At 52.7% G+C, this 18,734-nt stretch overlaps 3 protein-coding genes across 10 annotated transcripts; 2 read left to right on the forward strand and 1 right to left on the reverse strand.

Annotated features, from left to right (window-relative positions):
* Nucleotides 1-65: 65 nt before the first annotated feature.
* Nucleotides 66-3,442, forward strand: ZNF513 (zinc finger protein 513). Of its 2 annotated transcripts, none has more exons than XM_084900421.1 (4): nucleotides 66-339; nucleotides 583-738; nucleotides 1,662-2,240; nucleotides 2,326-3,442. In XM_084900421.1, exons 1-4 carry the CDS (start codon nucleotides 285-287, stop codon nucleotides 3,147-3,149), a joined length of 1,614 nt encoding a protein of 537 aa, XP_084756547.1. In that variant the 5' UTR covers nucleotides 66-284; the 3' UTR covers nucleotides 3,150-3,442. The 2 variants fall into 2 exon arrangements, with proteins under 2 accessions (XP_084756547.1, XP_084756548.1); XM_084900422.1 differs by lacking the exon at nucleotides 66-339 and adding an exon at nucleotides 386-459.
* Nucleotides 3,443-3,548: 106 nt separating this feature from the next.
* SNX17 (sorting nexin 17) lies at nucleotides 3,549-9,167 on the reverse strand. 2 transcript variants are annotated; one of them, XM_084900430.1, is made up of 15 exons: nucleotides 9,032-9,165; nucleotides 8,518-8,592; nucleotides 7,470-7,587; nucleotides 6,690-6,754; nucleotides 6,325-6,435; nucleotides 6,131-6,221; nucleotides 5,896-5,983; nucleotides 5,604-5,673; nucleotides 5,259-5,351; nucleotides 4,963-5,166; nucleotides 4,705-4,830; nucleotides 4,470-4,547; nucleotides 4,254-4,328; nucleotides 4,133-4,174; nucleotides 3,549-4,040 (listed from the first exon to the last, which is right to left on the reverse strand). In XM_084900430.1, the coding sequence occupies exons 1-15, from the start codon at nucleotides 9,092-9,094 to the stop codon at nucleotides 3,927-3,929; spliced, it is 1,413 nt and encodes a 470-aa protein (XP_084756556.1). In that variant the 5' UTR covers nucleotides 9,095-9,165; the 3' UTR covers nucleotides 3,549-3,926. The 2 variants fall into 2 exon arrangements, with proteins under 2 accessions (XP_084756556.1, XP_084756557.1); XM_084900431.1 differs by lacking the exon at nucleotides 8,518-8,592 and having other exon boundaries at nucleotides 9,032-9,167.
* Nucleotides 9,168-9,225: 58 nt separating this feature from the next.
* Nucleotides 9,226-14,109, forward strand: EIF2B4 (eukaryotic translation initiation factor 2B subunit delta). 6 transcript variants are annotated; one of them, XM_084900424.1, is made up of 13 exons: nucleotides 9,226-9,508; nucleotides 9,870-9,913; nucleotides 10,190-10,325; nucleotides 10,540-10,746; nucleotides 11,263-11,345; nucleotides 11,537-11,628; nucleotides 11,856-11,970; nucleotides 12,119-12,195; nucleotides 12,374-12,476; nucleotides 12,744-12,871; nucleotides 13,003-13,180; nucleotides 13,566-13,746; nucleotides 13,863-14,109. In XM_084900424.1, the coding sequence occupies exons 1-13, from the start codon at nucleotides 9,478-9,480 to the stop codon at nucleotides 14,060-14,062; spliced, it is 1,575 nt and encodes a 524-aa protein (XP_084756550.1). In that variant the 5' UTR covers nucleotides 9,226-9,477; the 3' UTR covers nucleotides 14,063-14,109. The 6 variants fall into 6 exon arrangements, with proteins under 6 accessions (XP_084756550.1, XP_084756552.1, XP_084756551.1 ...); XM_084900426.1 differs by having other exon boundaries at nucleotides 9,445-9,508; nucleotides 11,882-11,970; XM_084900425.1 differs by having other exon boundaries at nucleotides 9,471-9,668.
* The last annotated feature ends 4,625 nt before the right edge of the window (nucleotides 14,110-18,734 follow it).

Raw genomic sequence — 18,734 nt, forward strand, 5'->3', positions numbered from 1 at the left:
GACTACGCATCCCGTGCGGCTCTGCGGTAGCGGAAGCGGAAGCGAGTACGGAGGTACCAGCTGGTCTCCGCAGGGGGGGTAGGGGGCTCCATGAATGGACGCGGCGGCGGCGGCGGGAGCGGCCTGAGCTGGGCGCTGGGGCCAGGGCCGGGGGCTGCCCCGGGCCCGCGCCTCCGCATGGGGGCGGCTCGCGGGCCCTGAGGAAGGGCGGGCCGAGCGCCGGGCTGGGAGGGGCGGGGCCGGCGGCCGCAGGCCAGAGGCGCGTCGGGCTGGAGCCGGTCACGATGCCCCGAAGGAAGCAAAGCCACCCGCAGCCCGTGAAATGCGAGGGGGTCAAAGGTCAGGGGTCGCAGTGGGGGGAGGAGCGGGGGTGGGGTCAGTAGAGTGGGTTCGGGTCGCGGTGGAGGGGGACTCCTGAGGGATGGTGTGGGCGATGTGGGCTCCTGGCTTCCCACCGAGGTACCGAGGGAGCCCGGGAGGGTCTGCAAGTCTGGGCAGTGCGGTCCGCGAGGTCAGGCCCCCGGGCGCGGATGGTGGGCACCGGTCCTGAGAGAGAAGCTAGCAGCCTTCTCCCCTCTTCAGTGGACACCGAAGACTCCCTCGATGAAGGACCGGGGGCCCTAGTGTTGGAGAGTGATTTGCTGCTAGGCCAGGATCTGGAGTTTGAGGAGGAAGAGGAAGAGGAGGAAGGTGACGGCAACAGCGACCAGCTCATGGGCTTCGAGAGAGACTCTGAAGGTGAGTTTTGGGGACTTCCCTGGAACCCCAGAACTTCAGGAGACCGGTTAGGTTTAGTGCCAGTGAGCAAAACACCGTTTCCTGCCACGGCCAGGGCTGTTTAGGTCAGGTTTGAGCTAGATTTCTTCACTTGCCTAATTGTCCAGTCAGCTCCATCACTTTGTTGAGGTGAAGTTCTGGGGCCTGGTCCAAAGGTGGTATGAATAGGACAGTGGAGGAGTCACTGGTTAAAAGTAAATGTCTTTTTTATAACCTTGTCCCACTCCGCAGCCCGTTCCTTACGAGAGTTTACTTCTGAGAGGTTCAGGGAAGGAACTTCAAGCTAGTACTTCATGTTTAATCTCCCTTTCACCGATAGCTTAAGCTCCTTTTGTATGGAGGTTTCAGTCTCTATCTAAACTAAGGATCATTCCGCATTTCCTCTCCCTGTTATCTCTGCCCCACCCCATCCCAGTTTGCTGCGCTGCCCTCCCAGTCCTGCCCCTATGAAGGGTGTTTCTGAGTCATTGAGGGAACCCACCTGAACCATCCCTTAGGCTTAAAGGTGGTATTTCATGCATTACTTCACTTCTGTTTCTCCCCCCCCCCCCCCCCTTTTTATAATCAGGCCCATGTTAAAAAGAGACCTTACTAATATATAGAGCTTAGAAAAGTTTTAGGCCTCTTCCTTGTTTGTATCCTAAGAACCAGTCAATTATATTATTGATTCATTGCAGTCTGTGGTCCATTGTGGTCCTTGATCTTTTCTCATTAAGTGGAACTAGGCACTAGGCTAATCCAGACACAGCAATAGACAATTCATATTTAATTTTCGGGATAGAGAAAGGTGGGGCCAAGCACATAGGAAGACCATGAGTGAGAAAGGGTGTTTGGAGTCTAGTCCTACCTAATGTTGATGTCTCTTCTCATGTCTGTCTCACCAGGAGACTCCAGGCCTGGGCCTCCCTACGGGCTGAGTGACGACGAGTCTGGGGGTGGTCGGGCGCTAAGTGCTGAGAGTGAAGTTGAGGAGCCGGCCAGGGGTCCAGGGGAGGCCAGGGGTGAGAGGCCAGGCTCAGCCTGCCAGCTGTGTGGGGGGCCGACAGGTGAGGGGCCGTGTTGTGGGGCAGGAGGGCCGGGTGGGGGGGCCCCGATGCCCCCACGGCTACTATACTCATGTCGCCTCTGCGCCTTCGTGTCCCACTACTCGAGCCATCTGAAGCGGCACATGCAGACACACAGCGGGGAGAAGCCGTTCCGCTGTGGCCGCTGCCCCTACGCCTCAGCCCAGCTCGTCAACCTGACACGACACACTCGCACCCACACTGGCGAGAAGCCCTACCGCTGTCCCCACTGCCCCTTTGCCTGCAGCAGCCTGGGCAACTTGAGGCGGCACCAACGCACCCATGCAGGGCCCCCCGCTCCTCCCTGCCCGACCTGTGGCTTCCGCTGCTGTGCTCCTCGGCCAGCCCGGCCCCCCAGTCCCACAGAGCAGGAGGGGACAGTGCCCCGGCGACCTGAAGGTAAGATGCTGGGCACCAAAGAGCCTGGGACACGGGGGGTGGCCCTACGGGTACTTGGATTCACCAGGTCTCATTGCTCCCACAGATGCTCTGCTGCTTCCAGATTTGAGCCTCCACGTGCCGCCAGGCGGTGCCAGTTTCCTGCCGGACTGTGGACAGCTGCGGGGTGAAGGGGAGGGCCTTTGTGGGACTGGATCAGAACCACTGCCGGAGCTGCTGTTCCCTTGGACCTGCCGAAACTGTGGACAAGAGCTGGAGGAGGGCGAGGGTAGTCGGCTGGGAGCCGCCATGTGTGGGCGTTGCATGCGAGGAGAGGCTGGAGGTGCCAGTGGGGGACCTCAGGGCCCTAGTGACAAGGGCTTTGCCTGTAGCCTCTGCCCCTTTGCCACTCACTATCCCAACCATCTGGCCCGGCACATGAAGACACACAGTGGCGAAAAGCCCTTCCGCTGTGCCCGCTGTCCCTATGCCTCTGCTCACCTGGATAACCTGAAGCGACACCAGCGTGTCCACACGGGAGAGAAGCCGTACAAGTGCCCCCTCTGCCCCTATGCCTGTGGCAACCTGGCCAACCTCAAGCGTCATGGTCGCATCCACTCTGGGGACAAACCTTTTCGGTGTAGTCTTTGCAACTACAGCTGCAACCAGAGCATGAACCTCAAACGCCACATGCTGCGGCATACAGGCGAGAAACCCTTCCGCTGTGCCACCTGCGCCTACACCACGGGCCACTGGGACAACTACAAACGCCACCAGAAGGTGCACGGGCATGGTGGCACAGGAGGACCTGGCCTCTCTGCCTCCGAGGGCTGGGCCCCACCGCACAGCCCCACCTCTGTTTTGAGCTCTCGGGGTCCAACGCCCTTGAGCACCGCTGGTAGCCGGGCTCTCCATACGGACTCACCCTGAACTATGGCCTTCTCCAGGGCTGTAGGATTAGCCCTGACCCTCCCGTAATGGACCAGAAGCCACCTTCTCTTTCCTCCCCCGCTGGCCAGGGGTTCCAACAGACTAACTTAGGCACTATATGGACCATGGGGCCTTGCCTTGACTGGTGCACTTCATGAGCTCAGTGAGAAGGGCCCTGTATTCACCTCCACTGCTCCCAGGGGCTACGGAGAAACTGGCTGGGGGACTGCCCAGCCTCCCACCTGTTTATTTAACTTATTTCAGTACTTTATAATAAAGGAAACACTAACAAAGCCATGTCTATGCTGAATTGGCAGTGGCAAGCACAGCTCAGCCTTCCTCTTAGCACAGTAGTCCATGCTAGGATGGGGGAAGCAGGGGCAGAGAGGGAACCAGAGATAGGCAGCAATCAGGCTATTTAATGAGGGGAAAGTGGGCCAGACCATACACAGACCTCTGCCCATCCCCTTGGCCCACGGCCCCGAGGAGCCAGAAGCTGCTGGGGGGAACTGTGGTTCCTCCCCAGGCAGGTAACCATGGTCCCGTGGACTTTGTGCAAAATACTAAATGCTAATTTGGCATCGAGGGCCAGCTCTGAAAAGGGGATAATCCTTTGTGCAGCCAGCCCCGGAGGGGAGGGAAGGTTAGAGGCCCCTGGCCGAGAGGAGAAAAGGGAAAGGTAAGAAGGAAAAGACCCCTGGGTTTGGGGGATACAGGCACAGGGCACGTTTCTGAACATTCCTCTGGGGCAGAGGGCAGACATCCTAGCACTGGAGATCACAGATCCTCATCTCCAATGCCCTCGAAAGCGAAATTGCCATGGACATCGCTGGCACTGGCATCTGTGCTGGGACTGCCAATTCCCCGCAAGCTCACGGCACTCAGCTTGCTCTGTAACAAAGGCAGGGTGGGGTCAGAGGGCTCCAGCCTCCCTGAAATCCCCCTACAAGCACCCACTTCACCAGCCCTCCTGGGAAACTCACTGAGAGTTTGACCATGGACTCCCGGCTGGCATCAGGTGATTCCTGGGGAAAAGGCAGAGACGTCAGAGAAAGGCTTCTCATATCCCCAGTAGGGGGGCCAGGTACTGACATGAACACTTACAAGCAGTGGTGGGGATTTCACTGCTTGCTGGCTGTCTGAGCGTCTCAGGGTGCCCCCGACCCGCCGGCGCAGCATCTGAGGATGGAGGTACAAGGCACTGAGAAGGGCAGGACCACTCCCTCGGGAATCCCCAGCCCTTCCCCCTCCCTCACACCTGGTTGAGAAGACAAGGTAGAGTGCAGCTACTTAGCCACCTGGTCCACGTTTGCTACTTACTTTTCTGATACTGCCGCCGGATTTCTTCACCATCAGCTCGTCTACCATGGACTGCAAACAGATGCTCATCATGATGGCCTGAGGGTGGAAGGAGGGCTCAGCCTGGAGTTGCCATCCTGAGCCCGGTACCCCTGAGACAAGCACTCCCACTCACATGCAGTCCTGGAAGCCCTAGACTTGGGTATCTAATAGAGGCGGTGCAATGGGGTCCAGAGGCCCGAGGGTGTGCTCACACCTGGGGGCTGGTGATGGTGACCCACTGGAGCCGGTCCTTGCTCATGAGGTATTCAAAAGCCAGTTCCAGGCGCACCTCGCCCCGGCCCCGGCCCGGGCTGCTTGTGCCCCCGCTGGGCAATGGCACCTGGGAGAGAAAAAGGGATCATTCTGACCAATCTGCCATGCTCTCTGACTCACCGCAGCCCAGCCCATTTCTGAAGCTGAAGGCTTGTCAGACCTCCACCCCGAAAGGCTTCTCCCTTCCACCCCAACTCACAGAGGAGGTGACCCGCCAGCACCGCATGCGGGTGACCCGGAAGGAGCCTTCGCGGAGCTGCTGGCCGGGCAGGCGGAGCTGGAGGCTGAGCTCGCTGTTGCCTGCGCTCACCACTACTGGACAGTCCTTCTCGGGGAAGTCAGCCACACAGGCATCGAAGCGCAAGTAGCCATAGTGCCGCAGCGTCTGAGCCAGCCGCAGGAACTGAAACCCAGTCACCGCGCGGGGTTGGTCAGGAGGGGAAGTAGGGCAGCTCAGAGGAAGCAACCCCTTGAAGGGAGACAGGCAGAGCTCACCTCCTTCTTGGAGACCTTCTCTTGCAGTGATTTGAGTTGCCGGTGCTGCTCCTTGGTCACCAGAATCCACCCACGCTCAATGTCTGATACCGTCTACAGTGAAGACCGGGCTCTGAGTCAGAGGTACAGGAAGTGTCTACCTCTACCCAGCCTGACCCCTAACCCCACATTTGAAGAACCTCTTTGGAGTGAGCCCTTGACCATAATCAGATGTTGGGTCAGGAAGTTCCTGCTAATATTCTAGGAACTTCCCCCAGGGAGAAAAGTCATGAAAGGAGTTTTGCTGGCCGAGGGAAGACCAGAGTTGTTTTCAGAGGAAGGGTTCTGAAGCACCTCCAGGCTCACCTGAGCATAAAGCAGGTTCAGGCCAACCCGGTTCTCCATGACATCATCATCATAGGCAGAGTCCCAGTAACTGTGAAGCCAAGGGGTGGAAAGGGGTAATGGTAATGGGACTGAGCTGGGGTAAGGCAAGAGGTAGAATGGAAAATAGGGGCAAAACAGGAACAATCTAGAACTATCAGGCTACTGGTGGTACAAACACCCAGTGCTACCCCCTCGACCAGAGTATTCTGTCTCAATACATGGCCCAAAATTTCAATCTAGCACTTCCCCATTCTCCAAGCCCAGCCCTGACCTCTTTCTTAGCACAATCTTATACTCTTGACTCCGAAGACTGGTAACTGACACATAAGGCAGCTCGAACTCTTGCAACTTCCGTACAACTACAGGTTAAAAATAAAAAAGGAAAATGTCATGAGACTCAAGGGGAGGGGAATCAAGAGGGAAGCCCTGAGGAAATGCCAGGGGGGAGATGGAGGCAAATTCACTACTGGAAGCTCAGGGTAGCAGTCAAGTACAGAGAAACTCACAAGAAAAGGCTCCATCCTCTTTTTCCCGAACTAGAAAGAGACTAAAGTATCCGATCAAGTCATCTGGAAGATCCAGCTTTGCAGCCACAGCCTGGGGGTAAAGGAGGAAGTATAGCTCATTATACTGGCTGGTTCCAATCAACCCCCAAACCAGGGGCCTGGGCTGCAGGGGCACTGCAGAACTAGTGCCTCACCTCCAGGACATCTTCAGTCTGATCTGAAGTGAGCACATTAACCAGAACTTTCTGCCCGTTGCTGAGCAGCACTTCCAAGGAGACCTCTTCTGTGGGGACCTGCTGAGTCTCCTGGGAATGGAAGCCACCACTTGGTTAACCCCTGCCCAACTCCCTCTGTCTAGGTCCCGCTGGTGTCTTTATTCTCAGCTGCTTAATTACATGTTTCCCTGATTTCATTGGTACAGCAGAAGCCCCATTCCATAAAAAAAAAAAAAAAAAAAAAAATGGTGCTAGGATGAGTCCTCCGTAGCCACTTCATTAAAGTGACGTGACCCTACAGGCAGGCCCTTCCCTTAAATCTTGACCCCACCCCCAAGCCTCACCTGTTGTGCTCGACGCAGGAAACTATTGAAGGTCTCACTGCTCCCAAGCAGTGGGTCTTGCCGAACTGCAGGGGCAAGAAAATGATGTTCCAGTAACTTAAGACTCTTCCTTAGCTCCTCCCAGTTATCTTGGTAAGTAACCCCTTTCCCCCACCCCAATCTCATTTCCTGAGCTGATGGTGGCCTGTCACATTCCAAGCTGGCCTCCTCTCACTCACTGTTTGCATAAATTCTTTACCTGCTCCACCCTTCACTGCCATCTAGTTGATCAGTCTATGGCAGGGGTCTTCAAACTACGGCCCGCGGGCCACATGCGGCCCGCAGAGGAGTCTGATCCAGCCCGCCAGGTTTTTTGGGCAGTGAGCGCAGCCGAGGTGTTACAGTAGGAATTAGTAGTTCATATAGTCCGGCCCTCCAGCTCTCTGAGGGACTGTGATCTGGCCCCCACTTTAAAAAGTTTGAGGACCCCTGGTCTATGGACTAGGGAAATAACGATGATGTCCATTGAAAGCACATCAGATTTGAATTAAGTTCTCCCCACCGATCTAAACTGCTTTAAGACTATTCAGGGTCATATGAATATTTCTCAGAGATGGTAGTGCTGGGTTGCTTTGCTAGTCTTTACAGCATCCTTGCATGCTACTTACTCTTGCTAATGAAGTACAGATCACACAAGAAGCTTTCCACATCTCGAATTTAGGACCTTCTGCAGAGCCAGCTAACAGGTCTCTCCCCATAGTCCTCAACACAGCCAGCCCGAAGTTCCCTCCAACCACTCACCAGCTTGCATGTACTTCTCTAACTGCTCTCGCCTCTGTTCTACCTCAGCAGGTGTCAAAGAGAAGAGCTTCTTTGGGGGAAATGCAGGAAGTACATTGGCCCCATACTCCTTCCGAAGCTATTTGGAGAAAGATACAACCCTTCAAATACATAGCAAACAAGAACAGGCAATCCACACAATGTTGTTTTGGGCTCCCTTTCCCTTCCCTCAGTCCCTGGTCATCCACGAAGCAATTCCTTTGGCGGAAGTAGCACTCAAATAAAGCCGCCCCTCTGTCCTAGACATAAGTTCTTTCCTATCTGAGCACAAGTCAGCCCCTTTGCAATGTGGGGAGGGTTTGTATGGGACCCAGGGAGCCCCTTGATTATGTAGAGCAAGACTGTGTTCATTGGGTCCTCACAGGAACCAAAGGAAAATTTCCTTTAAAAGGAAAATGTATTGTGGGACTTACAGAGGCTTCACAGAGCAACAAGTCCATTTTTCAGATATAGAAACTGAGGCCCAAAGAAATTAGGTAACTTGCTCAGGGTTGCACAACTAGTTATCAGTAGAATCAGGACTCGGTTAAAAACAGAGTTCACAATCTGGTGAGAATAGCAAAGAAACATTGCATCACAGATACATAAAGATAACTGGAACAGTTACACTGGGATGAGCTACAGAACACAGAAGGAAACTGGTTAATGGTTTGTACGAGCAGGGAAAAGAATCTCAAGTTGCAGCTCAGATGACAGAAAAGAATGTGCTTTGGCAGCTGAAAGGGGGGTGGGCGGGAGGTACTTTTTCAAGCACAGGCAAAGCCTGGAGCAAGCCGGGGGCAGAGAAGCAGGAAGGAGAAGTGAGAATACGGAGTAACACAGGGCAGACATTCAGCTTCCTAGGGAGTTCCCCGGAAACGTCAAACGATAAGATAAGGTCACAGGTCCACCCCTTAGCAGTGACTCCAGAGGAGCTACAGCCTACAGGAAAGCGGCGAGGGGAGACAAGGAGACGTGGATGACCAGAGGAGGGCCTGAAGCTGCCTCAAGGCAAGGGTGCTCGTCCCACCTGCTCGTGCAGCCCCAGGAGTTGGCTGTAGCGCACCCGACAGTGCAGGACTCCATTCACGTGAATGTTATAGGCCTGAGGACACAAAAGCAGGCAAGCATTTTAGGGTCGCGGTGCGGGGAGACCCCCTTGAAGAACCCCGGTCGGAAGTTGCCTGGCATGGCTCCACTTAAGTAACGCGCCGAGACCTTCCGAGGGTGTGTCAGTCTGCTTTCCCCAGGTCCAGGTCCCAAAGCAGAAGGGCCCATCCTGGGGAACTGGGCGCTCGCGTCGCAGTCTCTACCCCCAGGAGGCCAGGGACGCCCACCACAGCGGCCGCGGCCCAACCAAGGACCTACAGGAGCTGGGGCGACCTGTGGACGAATCTGGGATGTGACAAACTCCCAGCAAGGACGTCGGGAGTCGGCGGCCTGGGAACAGCCCCGAAGGCGGCGGCCAGGCCTCGGAGGCCGCTGAGAAAGGGCTCCGGCCCGTTATCCCCGCCCCTGCCCGGCCGGCTCCAGCCGCTCCTCACCACGTAGGCGGAGCCGCCGCTGTCCCCGCTGCGGGACTCGGTTTCAGGAATGGAAAAGTGCATGTTCCCTGCGGCAGGGCCCCGGCCAGGCACCCGAGTGGGAGGCCGCGGCAGCTTTGCACGCTCGCCTCCGCTGCTCAGCACGTCCCCGCAGCCTCACTCGCCATTTTGGGGGCGGGGGTCTGAGATCGGATGCGGGAAGGGCGGTGGGACGTCCGCTCGTGGGCGCGGCGCGCGCGCATGCTGGGAATTGTAGTCTTAAAGGGTGGGAAGAGACTGCCGGAACCGGAAGTTGCCAAGTCGAGATGACTCTCATCGCCACCCGTAGTCCGCGGCGCGCCGGTGCATGCCGGGAATCGTAGTCGGCGGGAGCTGAGCGCCGCGGGTGCCAGCCGGGAGGCGCTGGAGTCCCTGTGACCGTGGGGCGGAGCCTAGGATCCAGGGAGATGGCTGCCGCGGCTGTGGCGGTGCGCAAGGGTGAGTGAAGGGCCGGCCGCGGGTGTGACAGCCGACGGACTCCGGACGCTCCCGCTGGGCCTTGAGGCGCTCGGGGCGCTGTCACTCAGTGCCGGCGACGCTGGTCCGCCTTGCCTCCGGCGCCGTCCGGAGCCGCGGACCGCCGGTGCCGGGGAGAAGCGTGGGTGCCCCTCTTTTCCTTCCCCCGCCTACCCTTTGATCCTGCCTCGCACTGCGTCCCCACGCGAGCCCTTGGCTGGCCTCCCGCGTGCCGGCGGCGCCGTGGACATGCCGACCCGCCGGCCAGCTGCGCACCGTACCGGTCCCCTCAAACCCTCCCGGAGCCTCTCGGGCTCACTGTGTGCCCTGTTTTCTGATGCAGACTCGGCGTCTGGGATGAAGGCGGAGCTTTCTCCTCGGCCTGGGGTAAGTGAGGGAGCCCTCCCTAGCCGCCTGTCCAGCGCTGCTCAGGAGGCTGTATCAGCTTCATCCTACCCCAACTTCCACCCGGGTTTCACTTGACTTCTCCGTACAGCCAGGAGATGTTAGAGTCTTTATCCCCCAACCGGATGTGACTTGGATCCGTGTGGGGCGAGAGTTAGGGAGGTCTGGAGATTGCCTTCTGGGTATCTTGTGAGCGTCCCGCAGTGTTTGATTTCCCTTTGGACGTGATGGGCAAGAGCAGTGTTGTCTGTGTCTCAGGCAGCAGGGAGGGAGCTGACCCAAGAAGAGAAACTGCAGCTTCGGAAGGAAAAGAAACAGCAGAAGAAGAAACGGAAGGAGGAAAAGGGGGCAGAACCAGAAACTGGTTCTGCTGTATCTGCAACCCAGTGTCAAGGTGTGGGGGCTTTTTCCACGGGGCTGGGAGAGGGATGTCTGGCAGAGGAGGCGGGGAGGGGGGGGCAGGCAGGACAGACTGGGTTTGAGCCAACGAGGAAGGAAGAAGTTTAGACAGACAGGGAGAGCATATCTATGCTTTCTTACTTTGGGTAATAAAGTAAGAAAGCATAGGTATTACCAGCCTGGGGGTTGGGCAACTCTTCTCTCGTTAGGAGGCCCAGCCAAGGAGCTGCCAGCACCTGGCAGTCAGTCGGGTACTGCTGGAGAGAAAGTGCCAGCTGGTCGGAGTAAAGCGGAGCTTCGTGCCGAGCGGCGAGCCAAGCAGGAGGCTGAGCGGGCCCTGAAACAGGCCAGGAAAGGTGAACAAGGAGGACCGCCGCCTCAATCCTGCCCCAGTACAGCCGCCGAAAGCCCCTCAGGTACCTTCCTTTCGTCGTAAGACCTCTGTTGGACTCTGATTCTTGTGTCAGCACAGGCGTCTCCCTAGTAAAACAGCTCTAGTTTCCTATTTTTAAAAAAAATATTTTTTTTATTGATTTTTTTACAGAGAGGAAGGGAGAGGGATAGAAAGTGAGAAACACCGGTCAGCTGCCTCTTGCACGCCCCCCACTGGGGATGTGCCGGCAACTGAGATACATGCCCTTGACTGGAATCGAACCTGGGACCTTTCAGTCTGCAGGCCGACGCTCTATCCACCGAGCCAAACCGGCTTCGCCTAGTCTCCTATTCTTTGCCTAAGTTCTCAGAGTTCAAAATTCTCCCCTCAACCTCATCTTACCCTGATTTCTTCTATTTTTTTACCTCTCCTATCCAGTTTTTTTTGGGAAAAAAAAATGCTCTTAAAAAAAAAAAACCCCAAAAAAACAAGAAAAGAAAGAAAAAAGAAAAATTTTCAACGTCACCTACAGAACGTTAACACGATCGTTGTTTTTTAGGAGTGAAACATCTCCCTGAGCACACTCAGGCTGACGACCCCACACTCCTGAGGAGGCTTGTTAAAAAACCAGAGCGACAGCAGGTAGGAAGCGGTGTGTGGCTGGGAAGAGCCCAGGGAGATGGGACGGAGGGAGGAAAGGTGCTTGGGACAAAATGAGACCCTGGAGGATGGGTACTTGGGACAGAGTAGTTTCACTGTTTTCTTCCTTTCTAGCTTCGTCACCTAAGCTTTAAACCCTTAGGCCATTGGTTTTATTCCCTTATTTTACCAAGGTTCCTATACGAAAAGATTATGGATCCAAAGTCAGCCTCTTCTCCCACCTACCCCAGTACAGCAGACAGAACTCTCTGACCCAGAGTATGAGGTAGGATCTTCTGCGGTAACTCTTAAGTCTGAGGGGTTTCAGTGTTACGTATTGAAAGGGACTGGACATTTGAGACTGGGTCTGTGGGCAGAAGCATGCGCACAAGGCAGAGCTGTAGTGGAAATGGGGTGTTTGTGCTAGTGAAGGAAGTTCCTTTTCGTTAGGGGCAGGTGGGCAGTAAGTGCTCAAGCTCCCTTGCACAGTGTGTGACACCGCCATCCCATCAGCATCCCATCCTCTGTGATCCACCCAGCCATGGTGCGCCTCGGCCTGCAGTATTCCCAGGGCCTGGTCAGTGGCTCCAATGCCCGGTGCATTGCCCTGCTTCGTGCCTTGCAGCAGGTATGCCGTCCTGTCCCAGCCCCACCTTTCCCAACACGACCCAGCTTCTCTCACCCTCAGAACACTTCCCTCCATGAAGATTCCCCTATCCCCCTTTCAGAGATGTTTATTAGGGGGCATTTTGTTGATCAGCTTGTGTACACTACAGGTGATTCAGGATTACACGACACCACCAAATGAAGAGCTTTCAAGGGATCTAGTCAATAAACTAAAGCCCTATTTCAGGTAAGGGCAACCACCACAAGTCCACTCCCAGATCACCTAGTCCTTTTCTTGTACCCTTTCTCTTGCTCTTCTATGTCTTTTTCATCTTTCTGTTCTCTGTCTTCTTAATTTATTTTTTAAACGTGGCAGCTTTGTAAATTGTGAGGAGTCGCACAAATACAAGGTGTTCTCGTTTTAGCTTCCTGAATCAGTGCCGCCCCCTGTCGGCAAGTATGTACAACGCCATCAAGTTCCTTAACAAGGAGATCACGGGTGTGAGCAGCTCCAAGCGGGAAGAGGAGGTGATGATTATGAGAAATGAGCAAGGCATGCACCTGGGTGGAGCTGAGAAACATATTCAGGACTCTTAGGAGGGACAGCGTGGCCATTCTGCCCGGGTCAGGGGTGGAGGAAGTGGTTGGGCTGTTTGAATTGTGCCATCTTTGGGTCCCCTTCAGGCAACCTCGTCCTCCTTGAGCCCATCATTATATACATGTTCAAGCACCTGGCATGGTCATCAGGAAGAAATGTGTTCATTTCTTGTTCCCTAAGCATCTCACTCCGTTTAGGCCAAGTCAGAACTTCGAGCAGCAATTGACCGGTATGTGCAAGAGAAGATTGTGCTTGCAGCTCGGGCAATCTCACGCTCTGCTTATAAGAAGATCAGTGATGGCGATGTGATCCTGGTGTATGGATGGTATGGTTCAGTCGCTATGACTGAGGAAATTGGAGGAGGGGTGGGGGGCAGAGGAAGGGTGCTGCCCTTTAGAATGAGCTGGCCATCAGCCAGTGACATTATAACTGAATCATCCTGTCCATTCACCCCAGCTCATCTCTGGTGTCACGGATCCTTCAGGAGGCTTGGACGGAGGGCCGGCCGTTTCGGGTAGTAGTGGTGGACAGCCGGCCACGGCTGGAGGGAAAGCACATGCTGCGCGCTCTGATCCGTGCTGGAGTCCCTGCCTCCTACGTGCTGATTCCTGCGGCCTCCTATGTGCTCCCAGAGGTGAGGGCAGAGAAAAGGGACCCCAAAGGTGGAGTAAACCCTTTTGGGGTCCCACCTTCCAAGGGTTACAATTATTTAGAAATATTAGAATTGGATAGCTCTGCTTATATTTAATAAGGAAGACACTATAGTGTGCTGTAACAGTCTAGTTACTGAAGAACATTATATTAAACTAGCAACCACCAAGAGGGAACAGGACAAAAAGTAACTTCAGAGTCTCCTTTTCTGTGGGAGGTGCAATGGGTCATTGGTCAGGTATTTTCCAAGAGCCCTCATTAAGGTTTGTTAGTCATTGTCTTAATATTGCTGTCCTGGGCAGGAGTGGGGGACCTGATTCTGCATTGATCACACGTGACATTCTCACCTCCCCCCACCCCTCCAATAGGTTTCTAAGGTGCTATTGGGAGCTCATGCACTCCTGGCCAATGGGTCCGTGATGTCACGGGTAGGGACAGCGCAGCTGGCTCTGGTGGCACGAGCCCACAATGTGCCAGTGCTGGTGTGCTGTGAGACGTACAAGTTTTGTGAGCGTGTGCAGACGGATGCCTTTGTCTCCAATGAGCTAGGTAAGGAGGCTCAGGAGGGTAGAAAACAAGGTTCCAGGGACTGAAATTTGGGAGAGGGGAGGTTGAACTGCAACGTATTTTCTGAAAGGACATAAACGGGTACACCTCCATTGCAGATGACCCTGACGACCTGCTGTGTGAGCGAGGAGACCATGTGGCACTAGCTAACTGGCAGGACCACAAGTCCCTGCGGTTATTGAACCTGGTCTATGATGTGACTCCCCCAGAGCTCGTGGACCTGGTGATCACAGAGCTAGGGATGATCCCCTGCAGTTCTGTACCTGTTGTCCTACGAGTCAAGAGTAGCGACCAGTGAGTGGAGGAAAACCCGGTCAATAAAGGACATATCCCTTCACCCAGCAACTCTGCTGCCTTTGTCTCTTTTTAGCATCGCCACCCCTAGGTTAGGAGTCCAGACTCCCCAACTCCTCTTGGCACTTGCTACCAATCTCAGACTTTTACAGAGACCCTTTCAGGTGACTAGCTCCATGCCAGTGTTTTGGGGCCAAGGTGAAGGTCAGTATGGAGACTAAACACTATTCCAAGTCTTCAGTCTTTTATCAAGCATCTGAGTGCCAGATACTGAGCTAAATATGAGGACTGTAAGGACAAATAAGAGTCCTAACTTTAGAAGTATGAATTAATATTATATTTAAATTAATAGTTTAATATGTAATTAAATAATTACATATTAATAAGTAATATCAGTATTTACTATTTACTGTGTGTCAGAAATGGTTCTAATTCCTTTCTTATCCATTTGTGCAGCTTTATCAAACTCTGTGAAGAGATTTTAGAGATGAGCAAATAGGCACAGAGAGGTTATTTGCCAAGGCAACACAGCTAAGGCACAGATAAGTTAAGTTACTTTCCCAGGATAACACAGAACTAAACTAGCATGTGATCTCAGGCACTTTGAATTCAGAGATTGTGTCTTTAACTTTAAAAAAAAATATTTTTTATTGATTTTTTACAGAGAGGAAGGGAGAGGGAGAGTTGGAAACATCGATGAGAGAGAAACATCGATCAACTGCCTCCTGCCCACACCCTACTGGGGATGAGCCCGCAACCAAGGTACATACCCTTGACTGGAATCGAACCTGGGACCCTTGAGTCCGCAGGCTGACGCTCTATCCACTGAGCCAAACCAGTTAGGGCTGTGTCTTTAACTTTTATCAAGGAACATTCATCATGGTTATCTTAAAATAGCTTTGTACTGTTGATTCATTTGAATCAGGGTCCAAACAAATCCATACATTATATTTGGTTATTGTCTTAATTTTCTTGTAACTTGAAGCAGTCTTCCCCACCCCTCTTATTTTCTCTTTACATTGACTTGTTCCAGAAACCAGATTGACTGTTTTCATACTGCCTCACATCATGAGGCAAATAAAAATGGTTGCTTGTTCCATTTTCAGTGGTGAGTGGGTCCAGGCATTTTGAAATTTCCTATCCACTATGACTGTTGCTCAAATTATGTTATCAGGGAATGCAAAATGGTGATTCCACCTTCCCCCCCTAATTCTATCATTCTTTCCACGTAACTAGCTGATAATCCTATATAATAAAGAGGTAATATGCAGATTGACCCTCACAAGATGGCTGCCTGTGACGAGGCTAGTAGGGGGGTTACTGAGGGATGACCAAACAACCGAACAGCAGGCTGTATGGGGCGACTGGACCAGTGAGTGGGGGGAGGCAGAGGTGACGGCCAGGATGGGGTGCAGTTGAGGGAAACCAGACTGGCAGAGGGACAGTTGGGGGAATTGGGCTGGTGGGGGAGGGCAGTGAGGGGTGACTAGGCCGGGGGGAAGGGGACAGGCAGTTAGGGGTGACCAGACAGGCAGGTGAGTGATTAGGAGCCAGCAGTCCAGTATTGTGAGAGGGATGTCCTACTGCCAGTTTAAGCCTGATCCCGATCCTGGGGATTGGGCCTAAACTGGCAGGCAGACATCCCCCAAGGGGTCCCAGATTGGAGAAGGGTGCAGGCTGAGCTGAGAGGACTCCCCCTCTCCCATGAATGAATTTCATGCACCTGGTCTCTAGTATTCTAAAAAACTCCCCCTTTTTAAAAAAAAATACTTAAAATTTTTTTTATTTTTTATTTCAGGGAAGAGAGAGGGATAGAGAGAAACATCAATGATGAGAATCTTTGATTGGCTGTCCCCCTGATGCTCCACATGCACCTGGGCATATGCCTCCTTTATATGTCGACACTCAACCACTGAACCACGTGTGAGAAATTTCTCTTAATTTTGATGATTGAGTAGTATGCTCAATATAAAAACAATGAGTTCATAACAATCTTTTAAAAAGAGATAAAAAGTAAAAAAATCAAGTCATTATATACCACTGGAAGTATCTAGTGATCAGTCCCTGAAAACTGGCAAATAAGAGGTTCAAGCATTTTTACTGCCTTTCCAATATTCCAATATAATTCAGAATAATACATGAGAAAAGAAAAACGCTGATTAACAAGAAACTGCCTGTGTGGATGTGGTCTGGGAGGCTGAGGCAGAGGTGGGAGTCTTCATTTTATACTTTTGCTTTGTATATTGAATTTTGAACCATGTGACTGTCTTATTACTAAAATAAGTACAATTATTAATATAAAAGGACGTTGCAATTGTTCAAGTCAAAGATAGCCTACTCTGAGGCAACAGGAATGAAGAGAAGACAGATCTGTACATTTCAGAAGCACTTAAGATCTGATGTACTGGGGAACCACACCTCAAATGCACCAACTTTGTGCCCTCATAAAGGAGTTGGTCCTAAGCCATACAGGTGGTGGGAGGATGGGAGACTCGTTATTCCAGTTTATAAAAATATTAGCTAGTTGACCTATGTATGAACCAGGAGGGCATGGTTTGATTCCCAGTCAGGGCTCATGAGCAGGTTGTAATCTTAATCCCCAAGTCAGCAGGAGGCAGCTGATTAATAATACTCCCATCATTGATACTTCTCTGAAATCAATAAAAATGTATTTTAAAAAATCTTAGCTGAAACCGGTTTGGTTCAGTGGAATGAAAGGTCCCTGGTTCGCCGAAACCGGTTTGGCTCAATGGATAGAGCGTCGGCTTGGGGACTGAAGGATCCCGGGTTCGATTCCGGCCAAGGGCATGTACCTTGGTTGCGGGCATATCCCCAGTGGGGGGTGTGCAAGAGGCAGTTGATCGATGACTCTCTCTCATCGATGTTTCTAACTCTCTATCTCTTTCCCTTCCTCTCTGTACAAAATCAATAAAAAATATATATATATGAAAGGTCCCTGGTTCGATTCCTGTCAAGGGCATGTACTTTGGTTTTGGGCATGTCCCCAGTGGGGGGGTGTGCAAGAGGCAGCTGATCGATGTTTCTCTCTCATCGTTTTTTTTTTTTTTTTTAAATATATTTTATTGATTTTTTACAGAGAGGAAGGGAGAGAGATAGAGAGCTAGAAACGTCAATGAGAGAGAATCATCGACCAGCTGCCTCTTGCACACCCCCTACCGGGCATGTGCCCACAACCAAGGTACATGCCCTTGACCGGAATCGAACCTGGGACCCTTCAGTCCTCAGACCGACGCTCTACCGCTGAGCCAATCCGGTCTCGGCTCTCATCGATGTTTCTAAGTCTCTATCCCTCTCTTCCTCTCTGTGAAAAATCAATAAAATATATATTTTTAAAAATCTTAGCTAGTTCCACCCAAGCTTTCCTTAAAATGTTTTCTGTAAGCAAGGTTTCAATAGGTAAGATTTGTTAATGTATAAAACATTTAAACCTGTAAATAATTCTTGTGAGTTTGAGCCAAGCTCTCGACAGTTGCAGGAAAGCAGGATCTCAACGTATTGAGATAGTGCTCCAGAGAAAGGCCATCTTTCATCTTGTTTTATACACTACAATCAAAAGAGGAGATCCAGGTGGGTTACATCAAATCCACTAGTGACAGATTAGGGAGGCAGGAGAAAGCAAGAGGGAACCTCTGAGATTGGCTAAAAAGTAAAATGACAGACACGTGTTTCCTTTACACAGGTGGGTGCAGGGTCTGTAAGTCAACAATTAACATAACAATGAGGGAATTTGTGATCTCTGCCCAGGCACCAACTGTACCGGTGCATTGGCTGTGCCCTGAGGGTTCCGGAAAAAGGGAAGTTACAAATTACCCCGATATTCCAGTTTTGTTACCTTAGATGCAAAAATAAGCTGACTCAGTAAAGATCAAAGTTGATCTTTGTTAAGGAAGATACTGGCCTAGGACAAGACTACCCTCTAGAAACTTTGTAATTAAAGGTTTTAATTTCAGACCATTCTTTGTGGTTTCTTTAGGTCCCTTGAGTTTGCAAGGCCGCCAAGCAGGCCTTCCCTGAGCTAGTCAGGTTAGCATGTGGCCTCTTTACCACACCCCTCCCAGGATGTATTTATACATCCTAAACACTCCTATTGTCTGTGGAGACGCGCGAAATTTGATGGCTTTAACCTGCTTCAAGAAAGGGCAGAATGTATCACATTCTTCATTACCCCGCATCCCACCTCCTAATGAGGGAGTGAGGCAAAGCCGGAAACCAAGGCTAATGTCCAAGCCAGAGTCTCACTCAGCGCAGGCTTTTCAACTCCTCCTTCCCTTTCCTTTTCCTCCTGGACTTCACTAGCGGCTGCACCTGCAGGAGGGGGGCGGTGCCCCCCCAGCGGAGCCCCGAGTCCTGGCGCCCGTTTCATGGATTCTTTTGTCTCCCAGTGTCTGTCTTTGGCTCCAACGTCGCAGGTAAACCCTCACATCCGCCCTGGCCCAGCCCGCCATAGACCCAGAAGAAAAGCCTGGGGAGCAGCACACTCGAGTAGAGCGTAGAGGCCGCGTGGGAACCCCGGTGGGCGCGGCGAGCGTCACCGCGCAGGCGCCAACCTTACCTTCCAGACACTGCAATTCCCATAAGGCCTTGCAGCACCCTCCGCGCTGCCGGAGCCGGGAGCTTCTCCCGCTCCGAAAGGGCCCGGGAACCCTCGCCGCGTT

Source organism: Pipistrellus hanaki (assembly GCF_964339955.1).
Source record: "Pipistrellus hanaki genome assembly, chromosome: 12".
NCBI lineage: Eukaryota > Metazoa > Chordata > Mammalia > Chiroptera > Vespertilionidae > Pipistrellus > Pipistrellus hanaki.